This window comes from Microcebus murinus, chromosome 9 (assembly GCF_040939455.1).
Source record: "Microcebus murinus isolate Inina chromosome 9, M.murinus_Inina_mat1.0, whole genome shotgun sequence".
Taxonomy (NCBI): domain Eukaryota; kingdom Metazoa; phylum Chordata; class Mammalia; order Primates; family Cheirogaleidae; genus Microcebus; species Microcebus murinus.
In genome coordinates this window covers 7175612-7191445 of record NC_134112.1, presented here as the reverse complement: position 1 = coordinate 7191445, position 15834 = coordinate 7175612, and the positions used below count along the sequence as shown (strand labels likewise).

General features: G+C 44.3%; 1 protein-coding gene across 1 annotated transcript in view; it reads left to right on the top strand.

Moving 5' to 3' along the window:
• The window catches only part of ABCA13 (ATP binding cassette subfamily A member 13), a 470652-nt gene that overhangs the window by 157728 nt on the left and 297090 nt on the right, over positions 1-15834 (top strand). The window contains 2 exon segments of the mRNA XM_020289932.2: positions 11133-11309; positions 12649-12955. Coding sequence (XP_020145521.2) covers positions 11133-11309; positions 12649-12955 — 484 coding nt within the window.

Below are 15834 nucleotides of genomic sequence, written 5' to 3'. Positions count from 1 at the left end.
AGGCGTTCTTCTCAGCTGGGGTAGTGGTGATGGCGGTGGTGGCGGTGGCGGCGGGGGAGGGGAGATGGATCACTGACTAGGTGCAGATCTCCGTTTGTAGCTCCCTAGCTAAAGAGTTACCTCACCTTACTGCATGCATCCTTTAAAAATTTTTACCTAGGTCATACATACATTTCTTCATCCCATAATGAGTATCTGGAGACTAGGGTAAAATGACCACTTGAAGTTATATTGATGCAATTCCTAAGAATGTTTACACAATCATGCTGTTGTTTTTATTCATTATAAACGTTTTTAAATTTTGGTTACTGCAAAAACTGTGTATGTCTGTTGTAGAAATACTTTAAAATACAAATAACCCAGAAAAAAAATCCACCCATAATCTTCTCACCACTTATATCTATTGTAAGAGCCTCAAAGTTCTTTTTTTAGATGGATCTATATGTACTAATACAAGCACAGGTGTATGTATTTTCAAGAATGACCATGCTGTACATATCATTTTGTAACTTGTTTGCAAAAAAGTTAACTCTCTTTCAGAGGTTCTTCACATCTATAAATATCGATTCCATTATTAAGGAGGAGTCTCCTAATCCTGCCCCTGCTTCCATTTTCACTTGATAGTTTGAATTATTTTAAATTTATTTAGCAATTTCTTCTGGATTGGTCATTATATCCTTAAACAATATGCCTATAGTAGTATTTCTTGATTTATGTGTTGTAGGAAATACCAATTGATTTCCTGCTATGAAAGACGCAGTTTTAGTTTTTGCACCATATCATTTCCCTGACCAGTTGCTCCCACTATAGTTACAAGACCATTTTAGTTGTCATGATACATTATGATTAGATAAATATTGTTCAGTGTAGAGCCAGGCTATTACACTGTAATGACACTTCCTTTTTATAATGTTTCCCTTTTCCTGGAGTTTCATGTTCTCTTCTTTTACATAACACTTGCCAGCCATGGCTCCCGCCCCAGTGTGCCAACAGATCATCTTTGCTTTGAGTCCTCTTGTCTGTGCAGACGTGCCCCTCCCCCAACCCCAGCGCCCGCCCTCAGGCTCCCATCCGGGTGCGACCTCCGCCGCCACCACTCAGCTGCTTTGCTGGGAATGCTCTGCTCTCCTGGGTGGATGCTGTGATTTCTGTGTTGTACATCCCTCTCACTTTTGTTTTATTGTCATGTTTTTTGTGGGTCATATTCACAAATGTCATCCTGAAAAAGAAAGCATGACAAAAAAATTTCCTGAGTAATCTTACTCAGTAAAATCTGTTTTTTAATAGCTGAAGAATATGTAGACATATCCTTATTTCATTCCTAGTAATTTAAATTTGCATCTTCTTTTTGATTTGTCTTGTCAGAGGGTCATCAATTTCATCAGTCTTTTTCAAAAACACTCATAAGATTTGGCCTTGTTTATTCTATTTTATGTTTATTTTCTATTTCATTGATTTCTGTTCTTTTTTAATTGGTACTATATTTTTAGTCTTTGATTTGTTTCTTTTTCTGGTAATTTCTTGAGATGGATACTTGAATGGTTGATTTCCACTTTGTCTTCTTCCCTACATACACTCATGATTATACATTTCCCTTTGAGCATGACCTTAACCACATCTCACAAGTTTTGATATGTTGTAGTTTCATCATAATTCAATTAAACATATTTTAATATATAGAATGATTTCTTTTATTTTTTGACCTGCAGGCTATTTGAAAGTTTATAGCTTAATTTCTGAGTATTTGGGATTTTCTATTTATCTTTGTGCTACTGATTTCTAACTTTATTTCACAGTGGTCAGAGACTATATGTCATCAATATGATTTCATTTGTTTGAAAATTATTGAGACTTACTTAATGTTCCCACCCATGGTCAATTTTGGTTCTTGCATACAATGGCTCTGCAATTGCTGAGTGCAATTCTGTGTTTTCTTACCCTCTCCTTGTTCTATCAGTTAGTAAGTGCACGTATTTGAATTTCTTATTATGATTGTGGATTTGTACCTTTTTTTTTAAAGTTCTATTAATTGAGACTTTTTATATTTTGAGGCTACATTTTAATTTCTGTTGAGAACATGTTTGAGATATTTATATTTTCTTCTGTTTGTACTTACTTTGTTTTTTTTAGAGACAGAGTCTCATCTGATGCCCTGGCTAGAGTGCTGTGGCATCAGCCTAGCTCACAGCAACCTCAGGCTCCTGGACTCAGGCAATCCTCCTGCCTCAGCTCCCAAGTAGCTGGGACTAAAGGCAAACACCATCATGTCTGGCTAACTTTCTCTATGTATTTTTAGTTGTCCAGATAATTTCTTTCTATTTTTTAGTAGAGACAGGTCTCGCTCTTGCTCAGGCTGGTCTTGAACTCCTGAGCTCAAACAATCCGCCCGCCTTGGCCTCCCAGAGTACTAGGATTATAGGCGTGAGCCACTGCACCGGGTTGTTTGTACTTAAATTATTTAAATTCCCTCCCTTCCTTCCTCCCTTCTCTTCTCTCTTTCTCTCTCTCTTTCTTTTGCTTTTTTTCTTTCTAGAAGTTTTACTGTGACTTACTTAGGTATAGTTTCTTTTATGAGAATACTGCTTTGATTTTATAGCACTTCTTGAATCAGTGAGTAAATATCTTACATTTTGGGAAAGTCTTGACTACTATTAAAATATAGCTTCTGATGAGCTCTCACACTGCTCTTCTCTGTCTGCCACTCTAGTTAAATAACTTTTCACAGTGTCCGTATGCTTCTTATACCTTTTCTGGTTTTCCAACCTTTTATTTTCTCTTTATGCTTCAGTTTGTGGAATTTTTTTCTTACCAGTTTTCTAATCTACTAATTCTCTCTTCAGCTGAGTTTAATCTGCTGTTAAACCTGCCCATGGAGTTCTTCATTTTAGTTACTATGTTTTCCTTTTAAAATTTAAATTTTATTCTTTTTTTTATAGTATTTAGTTCTCTGCTGAAAGTCTCCTTATTTTCATCTAAATTTTGGATGCAGTCACACTTTTAAAGTTCATGTTGTAAACTATAATATTTGAGTCTTTTGTAGATCTTTTTCTATAGTCTATTTTTCTCTTATTTTTTCACTATTCTGTCTTATCTCCAGAAATACTAAGTATTTTTAAATTAAATACCAGACATTGTGAATGAAAAATTGTAGAAACAAATTTGAGTCTACTGATGGTGTTATCCTCCCCAGATAAGTTATTTTCCTGCTTTTGGCAGAGAGTGAGGGTGGGGCCACATTCTCCTAATGTAATCTGGGACTGAGATGGGTGGTGGAGCTGGACTTCACTCTTAAAATGGAAATTTTCAGTTTCCCTCCACTCTTAGGGAGTACACTATTTGTGTGGTGAGGGATCTCAACTAAAAAGCTGGTGTTTCCTAGGGCCTTGGTAGGTCCTAAACTTGTAGCCCCCTGGGACGACTGGAAGCTTAGCCTCTCAGTTCTCGGGAGTACCACATACCAGGCTTCCTGTGCTTTCCTTTTCTCAAATCTCAGAGCTTCAAGTCTTTGCTGCCTTGGTAGCTATTTAAAGCCTTCATATAGACTTTTAAAAAGTCATTCATATTTTCTAGTTGTTCTTGGTAGGAAAATTTGTCTGCACTAAATTGTCTTCCATTACTCTAAGCAGAGATTTCCTCAGTAGGTCCTTTTGATATCAAGACTGTTGTCCTTCAATTAAGGAAAGTTTTTATTTCATTATTTCTTTCATAATTTAATCTCTATTTAAAAAATAATGTCATTTTAAACTTTAGTTTATTTTTAAATCATTGGTATTATTTTCTATTGGCTTATTTTGAGTTCTCTCTTTCATGTTGGAAGGTCTCCTTAAATGTTTGGTGGTGTTATGAATGAGGCACTAAATCCTGACTATAAGTTTTTTACATGGGTGGCACTTATTGTGACTCAGTTGATTTTGTCCCCCAGGGGACATTTGGTCATGTCTGGAGATATTTTTAGTTGTCACAGCTTGTGAGATACTACTGGCATCTAATAGAGAGAGGCTAGGGGTACTACTAAACATCTTATAATATACACGACAGCCTTCCACAACAAATAATTATGGGCCCCAAATGTCTACAATGCCTAGGTTAAGAAACTTATTTAGAGCAATAGGATGGAGTCATTTGTTGAAAATAATTTTTAGGGACAGACACATCGGAATGTCAAATTCCCTAGTCTGTTTTGGCTAAAAACATGCCATATCTAGGGTCCTCAGATATATACACTGAATGAGGAACAATGGTCAACTTTTATTATTATCTGAAGCTTGGCCCCGAATTAATGCAGAATTTTATACTATGTTGTTTTACGTCTACCTATGTGTGTATCTCATTATTCTTGTTGCCCTCCGGACTAAAAGTAGACCTATGTGTGTCTTTCCTTGCCTGCTGTTCCACGGGCCCCACGGCTTTTCTGCTGGTCCATCTGTTACTGCCTATCGTATGAGATGGAGCAATCCAACAAGACAAGAGAGCCTTGGCTCTAGTCCTTCCACAGTGGGCGTCACGCACTCGTGTCCTGTGGTCTGCATTCCATCCTCTCCCACACCAGTGCCCCTCGTCCCTTTAGGTTGCAGCAAGCACTCAGGTCTCCAAAGTGATAGAATGTGCAATTAATATTAGGCCACATTTTATTTTTATTATGTTTAATTCATTGTGCAGAAGCTATTATTCCACATGGATATTGCTGCTTTCTTCTCAAAGGAAGAAGATCTGCACAGCATCCCGAGATCCAGTGAGTTTTTGTGTGGAACTGCTTTTTTGATTTTTAAATAATGCCTAGTGACATCATGGCTGTCATCACATTGTAGCACACATTTGTGGTGGTACTGGTGTAAACAAGCCTACTGGGCTGCCAGTCACACCGAAGTATATTATTATACATACAACTCTTTACAGTATGTAATACTTGATAATCATAAATATTGCAGATTTATGTACTTACTGTACTTCTTAATCATTAATTTAGGATGCACTTACCATTACTAGAAAATATTAACTGTAAAATAGCCTCAGGCAGCTCCTTCAGGAGATATTCCACAATAAGCCACTGTTGTCACAGGAGATGACAGCTCCATATGAGTCGTTAGCCTTGAAGACCTTACAGTGGGACAAGATGTGGAGGTGGAAGACAGTGATATTTATAATCCTGACCCTATATAGGTCTAGGCTAATGTATGTGTTTGTGTCTTAGTTCTTAACAAAAAAGTTTAAAAAGTAAACAAAATAAAATATTTAAAAGTAAAAAAGCTTATAGAATAAGGATATAAAGAAAGAAAATGTTTTTGTATGGCTGTACAATGTTTGTATTTTAAGCTGTGTTACTACAAAAGAGTCAAAAAGTTAAAAGAAATTAAAAATATATAATGTAAAAAAGTCACAGTAAGTAAGGTCAGTTTATTGTTGAAGAAAGAAAAGTTTGTTCTGTAAATTTAGTACAGCCTAAATGCACCGCGTTTACCAGGGGTGCAGGCGTCTGCAGCAGTGTCCCAGGCCCTCGCTGTCACTCACCGCGCACTCTCCGACGCCCCACAGCAACCTCCGGTCCCCAAAGCTTCGTTCCTGGCAAGTGGTCTGCACAGTTGTACCATTTTTTATCTTTCATACATATTTATACTGTACACTTTCTATGTTTAGGTAAGTTTAGACACACAAATACCGCCCACCACGTCCCAACGGCGAGCAGCATTTAGCGCAGGAGCGCGTGCGGGTTGTAGCCGCGGGCGGTGGTCGGCACCAAGGCTGGACGTGTGCGCGCGTCCGATAATTACACCACTCAGCTCTCAAGGCCGTCTTCAAAGCTGCTTTGATTCTTCCCCCGAAAGACAATTAAAACCACGCTGTGCTGAGGCCAGGTCACTCTTTGTTGCATTTAACATCTGGAATTATACAGTTAAATCGTCTGACTGTGCTTACTAGGCAAGCTTATGGAGCAACATATTCTGAGCGACAAATGGTCAACAATATAAAAACACAATGTGAAAATGTCCCCGGTTGGCCCCCTACTGTGAAATTTAACAATCTCCAATTCACCACAAAAAAAAATGAAGCCCTCCACAACACACTTTTTGGTCTCCTATTTTCTGGTTGTTCTGTTTAGTTTCATGCAGGGGAATTAAATAAAGATAACGAGTTGGAGCCTAGCTCTTTCCTTTAGCAGCTACAAATATGGTAATAGCGTGCAGTAAGCGCTTATTATAACATCGGGTTTTTATACAGATATATATAAACTTCATTTAATTTTAACAACTCTGTGGACAATTTTGCTTTTTATATGTTACAGATGAGGAAACTAAAACCTTGACAGAATAAATAACTTTCCAGTGTATACCATGGGATAAAGGTAGAACTGCCACGGGAGCAAAGCCACATCACGTCTGCGCTGGGCACCAGGCCCTGTGCCCCTGCAGCAGGGAGATGACGCCACTCCTACGCCCCCAAGCCAGGTCACCCAGCACACGTCTGTCAGGGGCCTTGCTTTGTGGTGGCTCCCAGGAGTATCATTGCACACAAGAATATCCAAGCTTAGCCTTGTACCCACAATATTTAGAAAACGGTAACTTCCTTAAGAGAATTGTCATCACAACCACTGAATAACCCATAAACGCCACCCTTTCCAGTTGCATTTCACTGCAAAAATGATGTCTCCAGAGCCCAATACGTCGATATTTCTAGCAGGTGGTAGGCAGCGTACCAGGGTCATAGAAGGTCATGGAGTGAACATGATGGATTGTTCAAAGACATCACTTTTGCTTGAATATTTTGGGGAAAATGAGACATAATTTTATATTCACACAAATGAGGAATAGACAAATACAATATACATTTTTTAAAGAATCAGTCATTTCACAGAATTTTCACCTTGTAAAGGCTCATCCAGGATCACTGTGTTCTTGTGCACACGCCCCTCGCCCCTTCTCCCTGGGCGGAAGCAGGGGAGAAGCAGCCCCAGCACAGCGTGCCGGCACTGCACGCCGGAGTCAGCAGCCCAGGGCCGTCTCCGAGACATGGTGCAATCTCAGAGAAGGAAATAGAGAAAACAGATGAGAAAATATTAAGAACTACTGGTGTTAGCTTTGCCTTTGCATCAGCTGGTCCAGCCCCGCTGTGCAGCCCCAGCCAGCTGCGTTTTCACAGCAGATACATGAGGGAGCCAGCTTCCCATCGTGATTGGGTGGGGGTGCCGGTGGAGCTCTGGAAATCCACCTGCCACACAGGATAATAGTTTGCTTGTGCCGAGTTACCTGAGCCAAAATCTGAGTCTCGGAGCAAGATAAAGGCAATGTGCTTTGTCTGCTCCTGTACTGGAAATCAGTTTTACGTAGTATATTAATTACTGTGATGCTGGGAAGCATGTATTGAGTGCTCAGTATGTGCTAGACACAGTGAGTATCAAGCATGTTATATGCTTTATCTCGTTTCCTCTCTCACAGAGGTCAAGGACTAAACAGCTTCAGCTGTGCACCAGGGGTTGGTGAGCAGACTCTTGACTCCATCTCACCCTAGTCCACGAGCCCAGTAGACAGCAGAGGCCCCGTGTCCCCGTCTGCAGATCAGATGGGCACCACATCCAAGGAAACTCTTTAAACCCAACACCATGTGTTCAGTATCTCTTGTTCAGCCAGGAGGGCCAGACCAGACCACGGGCTGCTCCCTCGAGCCCCCCATGTCAGTGCTGAGGGGAAGGCCAGCTGGTGTCCAGCACAGGGGCTCTGAAGCTCAGAACTTTTCCAAAGACCTCTGAGATGCTCTGTCCTAATTGGAGAACTCAGGACACACTGTGACAGAAGACCCAACGCTGTGGGTCCTTCTAGCTCCTCTTTGATGGTGTCATCCGAACAGCCAAAGGTCTTTTCCTGCCTTAGATCTTAGAAATTGTAGACTATAGAAATAAATGAGAGAGGAAAACTGCCAGTCAATTACACGTTTCTGCTGTTGATGCCATTTGAGAGCTCTGGCTTGAGGGACTTTCTTCTCACTGAATTTCCCCATGAGCTTGTTTTAATCTTCTATGCATTCAGTTTGACTGTCTTCACTTAACCATACCTTCCAGGGTTTACCAAATTGTGAATTAAGGGGATGTTTCTATGAAAGTGTTGTGTGCTTTCCGATGGCAATAGTTAATTGGTCTTCTGATTAAATGTTTACTAAATAGCTTCAAATTTTTTTTTTTTTCCCATTCGATCTCTCTCTGGGAAACAGTAATGAGTTTTTTCCTTTCTGAAATACACATGATAAAATTGAGGCTTAGAGACTGCCTCTTTCAATATTTGGTGGAACCAGGGACCCAATTCTTTGAACTTGGGATCATGTATTCTTTCTACTATGTGCTATGGAGAGCTGTCTGGAATTCCCGATGCTTGAGTATTTTTGGCATAACATTGAACCGTAGTTTTATATGGCTCCACCCAATATAAATGCAGCCTGGTGCATTTGTAAGAAAGTGACCTCCAAAGCTAGATGGTGTGTTTGAATCATGGTTTTGAAACTTACTGGTTGCTCATCCTCTTTGTGCCTTAATTCCTGCACTTTAAAATGAACATGCTACTAAGTTTCCTACAAATAGAAGGATTAAGTGAGACAGTACACGAAAGTGCCTAGAATTGTGCCTGGCACATGGCTGGCACTCAGACCATGCCATCTTGCTGTTATTGTAGTTAGCAAAAGCTTAAAACTATCTAAAATCCAGCCTTCCCAAATCCTCACACTTGTGTCTTGGCCTGAGATCTAGACATTACTGGAACATCACGACAGTAGTAGCAACCGCAATAACGGCTAATGCCCTTTGAGAAACAGCGAGCAGCGCAGGTGGAGAAGCATTGCATGGCAGAACACCGGCACCAAACATCGGTATTTGGAGCCTTACGTGTTTTCAGCTCCCTGAGTTGGGGAATGGAAATGATTCTTTCCTTACCGGGGATGAAGTTGAGGCCAAGACGTCTTAAGTGAATTTTCCACACCTCTCAGGATGATAGAGATGGATCTTGACATAATTTCTCGTTCAGGTCTGGCCGCTTTGCACAGCCCCAAGCTGCCTTTCAAACACAGGAAGGGTGCCCAGCAAGCCAAACCCAGACTTCATCCAGAAACCCAGGAGATCTGGAGGATCTTGGAGCAGGGAGAAGCCTACTCAAGGAAGAGAGTGATGTGAGAGGAGGAGCAGCCCTCAGTAGAGGCCAGTGCTGCCGCGTCCTGGGACAAATGCCCACTGGGAGGGCAGGCATGCTCCTGGCTGGGGTGGAGGATGGCCGTGGGCTTGGGTGGGGGGAGCTGCCTCACCTGTCAGTCTGGAGCATTCAAGAAGTCAGTGGGATGGAGGAAGGCCAGGCAAGCAGGGTCTGCATACAGAGGGAAGGCAGGGGCAGATCCTTGTCTGCCACCATACAATGGAAGGCAGCTGGCAAGGCCTGAAGGCAGAGGCTTCCCCCAGACCATGGAGGAGAGGAACAAAGTCGAGGGTTGACACTGAAGGTGCGCCTGGGGAGCTCCCATTCCTTGGGGTGTTCCTGAGCTCCAGTGGGATGCTCGTGTCGGAAGTCAGGTGTGGGGTTGCCTGATGACAGTCCTCCCAGGAGTGACCATCAAACATTGTTGGGTAGAGAATGCACCTGGGTATTTAAGAGCAAAATAATATAGATCCAGAGTGTCAGCCAGTCAACTCTTGCCAAGAATTATATAATATTCTTCTGTAACATGAAAAGGTGCTGAAAAGATTACATGTCATGTATACTTGTAAGCCCTGTTACACAAGGTTCTAATCATGCTTGTATTTCTTTCTTACTTGTATTTCCCATGCACGATTACGTTCAGTCTAATAGGTGCGGGGCTGGGTGGGAGCTAGCTGTAAACTAGTTCCTTTATGAGAGGACCGTGTGTCAGTGCTGAGGGCTCACCACTATCTGAGATGAGATTAAGCAGCTCCTGTAGCCAAGAAAGTGGTCCCTGGCAGCTGACAGTTGTCCCAAACTGTGATTTTGTCTACATAGTTTTACAGCTTGCTGCGTGTTAGTGTGCAGGCTGTGGGTGTCTGAAAACATGTTGGCATGTTTCCAGGTAGGTTCAGGTGATCTCAGTTCTTCTATTTTCTTTATAAGGTCTTGAGCAGTAAAGACAAAAAAAAAAAAGACTCTCTGGGTCTGAATAGGGTCCAGGCCCAGGGCGGGTGGAGACGTCTCTGCTGTGAGCATCACGCTGACCAGAGGAGCATCTTTCTCACAGGCCGGGGCCCAGCAGAGCCGCTTCCCCTTGCACCCCGCGTAGGGAGGCCCCCCCCTGTAGCGATGGGGTGGCCCTGCTCTGTGACCACCTCCTGCTGGCAGGGCCCCGAGCGACTGCCCCACGGCTGTGCCACCCAGGGACTCTGGGATCTCTCCTGCCGCTTCCCCTCTGCAGGTTATGGCATTCTTCTGGGCCTGCCGTACTCCCGGTGACTGGTTTTCCCAGCTCCTTCCTGAAACCGGAGTGAGCATATCGAGACGTGCTCAGAGTTCTGCCCTGAAAAATGTTTACTGTTCGGCATCCACAGTCGATAAGATGTTGCCAACTTTAATCTGTGATATTTGTATTTCCATTTCCAACGCGCAGATCTAGGACGGAGAGGGCATGAGGATTTGGTTTCCTCAGTGTCAATGCTCCTTGATAATTGGTTCTGCAAAATTAATGTTATAAAATTACTTTCCCAAAGTGCTTGCTGCTTCAGGGAAGGCATTTTTTTTAGGATTATTCGACTCCAGGTTGGAGCATCAGTTTTTCCCCCCTGAAACTCTGCTGAGCTGTCTGTGAAAGGCTCTTCCCTACCGCTTGTAGAGGTTTCCTCCTCCTGTTCCTCCTGCCGTCTCCTCCCCCAGGCTGACACCCCCTGGGTCTGCAGTGCCACCTTTTGGGCTGTTACTGTTTTCTTTTTATTTACATGTAAATATCAGTGCCACAGAGAATGTCTATACTATGAGAGAGTTTACACTCAGCAAGTAAGTGGCAAATTTTGCATGTGAACAAAATTTGACTCTTTGGAGCCATTTTTTAGTGAAGGAATTCATATTCATTTCCAAATTCATTTGTGCTATCTCCACTCTACGAGCAGGAGGAACTGGGGCGGAACAGAAGTTGATCTGTCCTAATCTGTTTGCTCTCCTTAGGAGGGATGCTGGATGGCATGTTCAGCCACGCAGGGGCTGGGCGCTTCCGCCTCCTGGGCAGCATCTTGGTCAACCTCTCTTCCTGTGTGGCCTTGGACCGTTTCCAGGCTGTGGAGTCTGTCGACATCCTGGAGACTAAAGCACAGGAGCTCATGCAGCAGAACAACTTCTTGGCCAGTAAGTTTGCAATGAAAAGTATGTTTGCAAGGGTGCCAGCTCTAATACATTGTCATTTTGCGTATTTCTCCCTGAGGGTGCCTTATGATGGCTCAGAAAGAAAAGAAGTCCTTTCCAGACAAAACATAAACATAAAGCAGAAATATTTGCATTGAGTTAACAAAAAGATGTATATTTACTGTAATGGCTAATGGCATTTTCATCATCCTGAGACCAGCACCCTTCCTTACCTCTGGACTTACTGCTTCATGATATCATGCCCCGGTTAAATCCCACATGATAAATTGTACTTTTCCTGATTAAATGTATACTCTAATTTCCTCCATCACCTTTATTTTTATCATAGTATCTTGATGTCCTCATTGAGCGAGGAGAAAAGACAATGGTCACTTCAACTCCATTATTAATTGTTCACCTATTCAAGATAAACATGATGTGTGCTCTCATATTCTTTTTGAGTAAACATTTAATTATTTTTAATTGAGGCCTTGTATTTGTTGGCTAGGGCTGCTGTAACAAACTGTCATGGACTTAAACAGCAGAAGTTAATTGTCTCTCAGTTCTGGAGGCTAGAAATTCAAGATCAAGGCCTCCATGGTTTTCTGTCTGCAGAGGGAGAGGGAAGGGTCTTCTCCAGGGCACTCTTGCTGGCTTGCAACGGCCGTCTTCTCTCTGTGTGTGTTCACAACGTCTTCCTCCAACCTCGCTGTGCCCAAATGTCCCCTGTTCATAAGGCACCCTCATATTGAATGAGGGCCCACCTAATTGACTCGTTTTAACTTGATACCACTTGAGAGATCCTGTCTCCAAATATGGTTGGTCACATTCTGAGATACTAAGGGTTAGGACTTCGACATTTAAATTTGGCAGAGCTTGGGGGAGGGGGCCGACAATTCAGCCCATAATGAGCTTTATGCATGAAATTCAAAGAATGCATGTGGCAGGAAACAGAATCCCTGTATTTAAATTATGAATGAGACGAACTCTGCACATTTAGTTTTATCTGCCACTCAAGAGAAGAAATGCTTGACTTGAACAGCCTCATGTATTTTTTGATGTCCTACAAAAGATACCAAACAAATAATTTCTTTGTGTTGGCGACACTGCTGCATGGTTTTATTAAATAAAAGGCAGCACTGGACCAGGAGTCGGGAGGTCTTCGTTCGAGCTCACCACCGATTGCCTGTGTGACTGATTTGCCGCCCTGGGGCTTGGCCGTACGTGTAGGAGTGGGGTCCCTCGCAGTCCTGCCAGCTTTCCGCTCTGACCCAGCGCAGAGTGGTGTCAGCCCCTCCCTAAGTTGTGATGCTGCTTCAGTTTTTTCCTTTTCTGCCATTAGGTGTCATATTCAACAGTTCCTTACTAGGCAAGAAGTTCAGATCGGAGAGCCTCAAACTGCCACCGCACGTCACATACACGATTCGGACGAGTGTCTTATACAGCATGAGGACAGATGTGGTAAAAAATCCTTCTTGGAAGTTCCACCCTCAGAGTCTACCAGCTGACGGGTTCAAATACAACTACATCTTCGCCCCGCTGCAAGACGTGATCGAAAGAGCTGTCGTAGCGGTGCAGACAGGGCAGGAAGCCCCGGAGCCCGCGGCGCAGACGCAGGCGATGCCCTACCCCTGCCACACCAGCGACCTGTGAGTAGCCTGCAGTCGGGGCCACCCCGCCCGGCCGCGCCCGCCGCAGCGAGAAGGGCTGTGTGTTTGGACAGAGGAGTGGAGAAGCCCCTTTGATTTCTTTCTGTAGTCATTCCAGAGAGCATTTTTTAAAAAGTCCAACCTCCTTTTGAATTTCTTAAGGTTCATTTGTTACATGCTTGAGCTATCTAGGTAGGAGAAATACAGTGGCTGAGATAATGTGATCGAGTGGAGCTTCACATTTGGCATCAGGCATCTTCAGTCTTAAATACCCTTGGAATAAATTTGAGGAACAGTATTCACAGGGCTGCGCATGTCTGAGAAAAGACCCCGCCCACGTAAACCTGGGGGAACAAAGGCAGGCTGTTTCCTCTTCAGTGCAAGTCCTTAGAAAAGCAGGCAGCGTGCTGTGCAGAGCGGTGAGGGCTCCACAGAGGCCTCGGCGTGGCTTAGGTACCATGTGAAACCTGAGGATACTTAGTAGTCAAATCGTGTGGTTTGGCTGGTGACGTCTGCACGGGGACCGAGAGGGGAAGCTCAGTGAAGGGCTCCGGCTGGGCAGGGAGACTTGGAGGAGAACCACGGGGGAGGCCGGGCCAGGCAGCGGGCGCTGGCCAAGTGCAGCGGAGGTCTGCACTTGTGGTCTGATGGGGGCTCAGTGAACACGAGGGTGAGCTTGGACACCTAGGTGGGACCGAGGGTGGAGGACGTCAAAGCACATCAGAGGGCACGAGCCACACTGCTGCTGGCTCGGCCTCCACGCCTCCCTTTCTGCAGGACGGGTGCTGTTCCATGGGCATCCCACTCCCACACCTGGCCCCGGCTAATGCAGGTCACTTGCAGTCCTTGCATGCTGGCTCTAGGATGCCCCTCTCCTGAGCTCTATCAAAAGCAGAACAAGTGGCTGAATGTAAGGTTGTTAAAGGGACAGTCTTGAGTGTTCTGAGAACAGGGACAGACCCTCGTTCTTCAGTGAGACAGGGTGGTGATGCCACATCCCATCCCCAACTCCCAGAGCAGTGGGCCAAGAGCAGAAGATGGGACTGCCACTCCAGGTGGTTGGGGGCCACATTTGCAAGGAAAGGTGACTTGACGTCTTACGCCCTTCTTCCTGCCTAGTGATATGACTTGTACATCATATCTGGCCAACCTAGAAGGAAAAAGGCTAAAGACGGCCTGATTGAGCTTCTCTCAGGGTATTGTTGTATGTGGGGAGAAGCAAGGGTGAGGAGGAAAGAGAGCAAGGTGTCACTTTCACCCAGGGACTGCATCCTTAGCAGATTGTTGGTAAGCTTCTTCATCTCCTTCTTTGTGAAATGAAAGCTATCCTTTCATTTCAGAGTGATGATATTTTTGGCTTTGAACATTTTCAGCCAGTGATTTTCTGCTTCTAAGGCATTTTGCTTGGAGGTGACAGCACTGAGAGCGGAAACCAGGAGCAGTGCTGCTGCTGGGTGTCACGCGCACATGCTTCTCACCTACCTCGGACACTGAGAGTTCTGAGAATTAATGACCTGTGTTAGATACTTGGGGAAGTCAACATTTTATGGTGCTATTTTTTAAAAAGGCGAGTCTCAGAAAAAAGTCTCCTTTTGACAGTTTTATTTTGTCTCCAACGTATGCTATGATCTCCATCCGTGGAAGACAGCATCACCGATGTGGGTGGGAAGGAGAAAGTTCCCTCCGCTCCTGCTCGCAGGAGGAAGGCAGGGCTTTGCTCTGCCCACCCTGACGCAGGAGTTCCCAGGAAGGCGTGCTGGGGAGGACAGCGGAGGCCCCTGTGGATGTGCGGACGGAAAGCCGGTGGCAGGAACAGTCAGGTTTCCATATCTGCTGACCACGGCGCTTGGTCAGCAGACATTGAAGAGGATGGCAAGGAGACATTGAATGAGATAGATGAAGATGTGCCTTTTTCATACTTTGAAGCTAAATTCTTGTGTATGAGAAACATCTTTGCCTAGGACGTTGGGGTTAGTGCAACGCCCAGCTGTGATTCATGGAATTACTTCTTGGTCTACTTCTGGGATGCCACAACATAACTCCTCAGAAATACTGTTTTACTTCTTTGGTGAAGGTAAAGAAGTATTTTAGTTCTTTGAAACACTTAAATCTTTGAGACCTCTCATCGTTGTATATCTTTCTTATGTCTAGTTTCAAAAAGTTTCCCTTTCTTGAGGGCTTAGTGTACCTTCAATGACTGAGGCAGTCTAAGATCTTGCAAGAACTCAGCCACTTGAGGAAAAGTCCCTAAGTACACTTTAGACCATAGACCACACTTGTTACATTTTTTTTAGTGGTTTCCTGCTGCTTACAGAATGAGCTACGTGTTCATTAATGTATAGATTTATTCAATGACACTTACGTACTATTTGTGAGTCTCGAGGCTGGGGGTGAATCAGTGAAGGGAGCAGGTGAAGCCCCTGCTCCTGTGGCACTAACCGTCCAGGGAAGCAGCGTCCACAGCACAGTGAAGAATGCCTTGACAGTCTGAAGGCGGGAAGAGCCACGCAGGTGTGGACAGTAGGAGGAGCAAAGTCAGGGACGCTGGGAGCTGGGTGGGCGGACCTTGCCCGGAAGTCTTTGAGCAAAGACTTGGAGGGTGACAGAAACACAGAGGAACAGAGGAACAGGCAGAGCAAAGGCCCTGTGGCAGGAGTGGCTGGGTGCATGTGAAGGGGCATGGAGCAGCGTGAATGAGGGTGAGAGGACAGGAGATGAAGTCAAGGATTGGCCGCAGATTGGTGGTTGCAGGGCACCTGGGTGACACAAGAGGCCGTGCTGGGGGGTTCTGAGAAGGAATGTTACCATCTAAGCCATACTGTAAAGGCCTTGCTTAGGCTGCTGCGTGGGAAAGAGTGTGTAGGGGTAGGTGTGGGAGC